Genomic DNA, 4924 nt, shown 5'->3' on the forward strand with positions numbered 1-4924 from the left:
TTATTTCGCGATCACTTACAACTAGGGTTACCATATCCAAATTCGGAATTTCCTGACATAATTCCTGATTTGCGAATATTTTTATATTGTTATATTGTTTACGTCGAAATAAATTGTGGTAAGTATATATTTTTCCTGACGCTCATATATAGCCTTAAGCGATATTTTGTTTTGAATTAATGTACTTAAGTCAATTTGAATAATGTACCTTTTTAGGTACATAGTATAAAAGTCTCTTAGTTCACTAAAATTCCTGACACTTTCGTATTCCATCCGCATTCCTTACAAACATGTGAGGAAAATTCCTGACATCTGGTAACCCTACTAACAACCGTATGCGTAATCGTAACCGTAATACCAACCGGTATGTGTAGCTGGTCTGAATACCTCTAATTATACGGCGGCAGTAATCTGGTTAGATATTAAACGGTGGCATTGTCTGTTAACATATTCCGCGCGCGTAAGATCAGGCACCGCACCGGTATGCCTGGACACATTAGATTATCCCGCCGAATGAGCCGGACGATCGCGCTCGCCACTCCTGCTCCGGCCAAATGCATCTACTAATGAGAGAGGTATCCGGAATAATTCAAGATCCAACTGACGTTTAGGTACCGTAAAATGGGGTGAGTTGGGTGAAATTTGACTTTCAAACCTCGATAAAATTTTATTTTTACATGTGAAAACTGAATGGTGTATATAATAAGTGTTTCGGACGTTTGTATTTTATTTTGGGTAGTTCCATTTCATAACTTTGACGATAAAGAGGAAAACCCACCTCACCCCGTAGTGCCTCGTATTTAGGGTGAGAGGGTTTTTCATACAAAGGTGATTTTGGAAGATTGTTGGATCGATTTTTTTTATTATGAATATTACTATAGCTCCATTTTAAATTGGAATACATTATTTTTGTAGCAGTAGCCTTAAAAACCCACCTCACCCCCCTCTCAATCCTTCTCTCCCCATTCATAACCCATAGCTCCCCGCGAAACCTACTCACCCCGTTTTACGGTATTGTATTAAACACCAAACTTTAAACGTATTTTGTGAAAATTATAAATAAGTGATTTCGAAGGACAGTGTTCCTCCGATCCCATAAATTAAGATACAACAGCCTATAGACTCCAAAGATTATTAGGAATGGCTGAAAATCATCATCCGAAATACAGGGGCCTAATGAAGTACCTATCTACTTGTTTCTACAAGTAGGTACAATGTATTTCTTATGTCGGAATTCGACGAAAGCATCAATGTTTTAATCGAGGGGTTAAACAACAACAAGGTGTCCTCCTTTTTAAACAAATAGTTTTCAATCTACTAATCCAATCTCTCGATACAATATGCAGACAAAGTTATAGTCACAGTGCAGTGGAAAGTATTTCTCCGCGAAGGCCGGAGTCCGCAGGCCTAAACCAAAAGGAGCGCCGCCGACCCGGTTGACATGACAAGTATGTCAGTGTAAAGACATCAACAACAACAGCGAAATCCTTAATTTCTTGTTTACAAGTGATATCTATCGTGTTACTTATTACTACCGATCCCCGTGGCCGAGTCTTGTGAGTACGTCAGCCTTGAACGTTGTGCTCTTTAAGTGCTTCAAGTGTATACCAGTTCTGCAAGGTCACGGCTGTTCCTTTGGAGGAATCTACTTCGCTTTTCGGAAACGTTCCAACGAATGAAGACATTTAAATGTGTTGTTTTTTTTTAATTTATTTACTCAATATAAAATACACAGTAATCCATTAAACATATTTTTTCGCCAAACTGCATGACAGTTTGTTGGCGAACGGTAGCACTCAACAATCTTCCTTAATCTACTGTGTAAGGTAGATTCTAAGTAGGTACTATCAGCAATACACTTACCTGACCAGTCGTTAGGCTTTATCTCATTGCAACAAGGCTCAAAACTGGTCAGATAACTGTGACGCCGATGGAATATTTGTTAACAGGTAACATACTTAAATACAATCTTATATAGTCTAATACTGTGCTATATTATATAATAATATGTTTATTCTAAAGAAATTTAACCATTAGGAACTAGTATCAGGTACCTATGTTGCACTTTATAGCATTATAGGTAAAGTAAGTATTATAGGTGTAAATAATTTTCTTTCATTTGCTATTTAGTGTTTATCTTTGTATCTATACTTCTTTGTAGTTTTATGTAAATGTTCAATGTTTAATCAAAATGCCCCACCTGAGATCCCGCTCCTGGAATGTCCCATCTGCTGCGACCATAAACGGTACAAAGGCCAACGCGGCCTCAATATTCACTGCGTTCGCGCTCATAGCCCGCGAATCGACCCGCAACTGCCCCCAACAGCGACTAACAACATGTTTTAATTTCCACTCCGTCACCACTTTTATAGACTTTGTATCCGCCAGACAACGGAATGGAAGAGCCGAAAAATATATGTAACATTTTGGAACACTTTTTCCTCCTATTAGGAACGAAAGAACTCGTGATCCTAAATGGAAATACATAAAAAATCGAAATTTAAAAACAAAAGTGTAGTGTGTAACATAAATAAAACTACCGGTTGATCAAAATTGACCACTAAATTACGTCACAGAATAAATTTAGTACCTACTACTGTATGGTAGTACAAGAACAAGGACAAGCGAAATTGAAAAAAATAATGAAATCTTTGAAAGCAGTTTTGTTTCTTTTTAAAAATAAAATAATGTTTCCTTTAAGTAAAATGAGCTTACGTAAGGTTTTTCTTTCCCTGTTCATAGACAGGGTTCATTCATACTTGTAGCAAAAGGCCGCCTTATTTCCAGGATTGGCGGCCAAATACCTACCTACTGCACTGCCGCCTTAAGGAAAAAAATTGAGTTTCACATTTTCGTGGGCGTCGTCATTTCGAGGGCGAAATCAGGAAGAAAAATGTGATTTTTCTATCTAGCAGTTATTTCTTTATCTCTAACAGGTCACGATTTAGACAAGCATAACTACACGCCATTTTGGTAAAGTTACTGCCTTTTTGAGAAAGAAAAAGCATAAGTACATATTCATAGACAGAAAAGTACTAAATTGACGACTTGTGTTGTTTTCGTCAACGAGAAGGTGCAATTAAATTTGCACCTTAGCGACTATGGGGGAGGGTACAGATTTGAGTGACGGTGAAAACCTTGATCAGACACCAGAAAATAGTAACTTAGTGGAACAAAATAGCAATACAAGCCCACGTGATGATAGTATGGAAGGCGGTCAAAACATGAATGCGAGCACAAAAAGAGGCCGAGAAGACAGCGAAGAGGAGACATGGTGCATTGTAGGAAAAGACGGGAAGAGACGTAGACAGGGAACAAACAGCCCAGTAAAGAATAAGGAGGAAGAAATCAAATATGAAGCATACATTTCGGCTGCAGAGGCTCTGCCTAAACAATTTGCTTTCGCCCGAATGATGCAGCAAAATAACATAGCGGACATCATAGAAATAAAATATATTAACCCAAATAAAATTTATGTCCACTTCGGGTCTGAGAGTGCTTTAGAAAAACTTATTACATGCCAAGCTATAAAAGAGAAAGCATGGAGTATAGTGAGAACTAGCGAGGTTGCTGCTTCTTATGGCGTAATTAGGCAGGTAGAACTGGATCTAACCGAGAAGGAGATTTTGGAAAGCATAGATGGCGGCGCCCAGCTATTATCTGTCAAGCGGTTAACTCGTCGATCGGAGGATGGCAAGTGGATAAACAGCGAGTGTGTGAGGTTGGGATTCAGGGGATCCTCCCTACCAGCTTATGTCCATGTATTTGGTATGCGCTTGATGGTTAAACCATACATATTTCCCGTCACACAGTGTTCGAACTGCTGGAAATTTGGCCATGTGAAGAGACTGTGCCCGAAAACAAAAATTGTGTGTCCAAAATGTAGCAAGAATCATAACAATTGTGAGGTCACTAAGTATGTATGTGTAAACTGTACTGGGGATCACTTAGCGTTAAGTAAAATGTGTCCGGTTTACCTAAAAGAGAGGAAAATAAGGAGTATAATGGCAGATTTTAATGTTACTTATCGCAAAGCTTTGAGTATGTATGTCCCAGAAAGCCCTGTCAGGGAAATTAAAGACACCCCCGAAATTGAACTCAACAAATCAGATGCTTCCTTTCCAAAAATTCGCTTTAATTCGGAGAATCAAGAGCAAAGCCAAGATACGCTACCGACCCAAATTCCGAAGTCATTCGTAGCAGTTGCCAAGCCCACCTCATCTAGTGCAAAGGAGAAGGCGTCCCCGAAGAAAAATGGGACCGGTAAAAAGAAACACAAGAAAACCAATCCTCGAAAAAATAAACATATAACATATGACACACAAACTGACGAGTCGGAAGGTAGCTGCATGGATATAGACATTGAATCGAGTTCGGATACGAATAATAGTTTAGATATGAAGAAGGGAAAAAAGAAGGTTAATGAAGAAAGAAGAAAGTCAAACAAAGAAAAGAAGAGTGACAATATTACGCTGGAAAAAGTTATGGAGATGTTAAAGAACATATTTTGCAGTGAGAATAAGTCTGTTGTGGATAAAATTGTTTCAGTGGTCAAAAACGGTATTAGGTGGTTAGTTAGTTATGTGACCAAACACTTTTTTGACTTGCCTCCCTTGAGTCAATTCCTCGGCTGTGATGGCCAGTAACGTACACAAAAACAAAATTAACGTAATCCAATGGAACTGTCAAAGTTTGAAGAATAAATTAACATCATTTGAGCAGGTATTGTCTCGCGAGAAGGTGCATGTTGCAGCGCTGAGTGAGACTTGGTGCGATCAGGACCTGAACTTGAGAGTAAGTGACTATAATTTATTTCGAAGAGATAGGGTTGATGGCTATGGTGGCGTTGCAGTTTTAACACATAAATCTGTCAAATCACAAGAGCTTCGTTGTGTTTTATCTAACCCCGGTATCGAAGTTATCC

At 38.7% G+C, this 4924-nt stretch overlaps 1 protein-coding gene across 1 annotated transcript; it reads left to right on the forward strand.

Moving 5' to 3' along the window:
* Positions 1-3063: 3063 nt before the first annotated feature.
* On the forward strand, positions 3064-4646 carry LOC134806714 (uncharacterized). Its single transcript, XM_063780037.1, has one exon. It carries the CDS (start codon positions 3102-3104, stop codon positions 4644-4646), a length of 1545 nt encoding a protein of 514 aa, XP_063636107.1. The 5' UTR covers positions 3064-3101.
* The last annotated feature ends 278 nt before the right edge of the window (positions 4647-4924 follow it).

The sequence above is a fragment of the Cydia splendana genome, chromosome 3 (assembly GCF_910591565.1).
Source record: "Cydia splendana chromosome 3, ilCydSple1.2, whole genome shotgun sequence".
NCBI lineage: Eukaryota > Metazoa > Arthropoda > Insecta > Lepidoptera > Tortricidae > Cydia > Cydia splendana.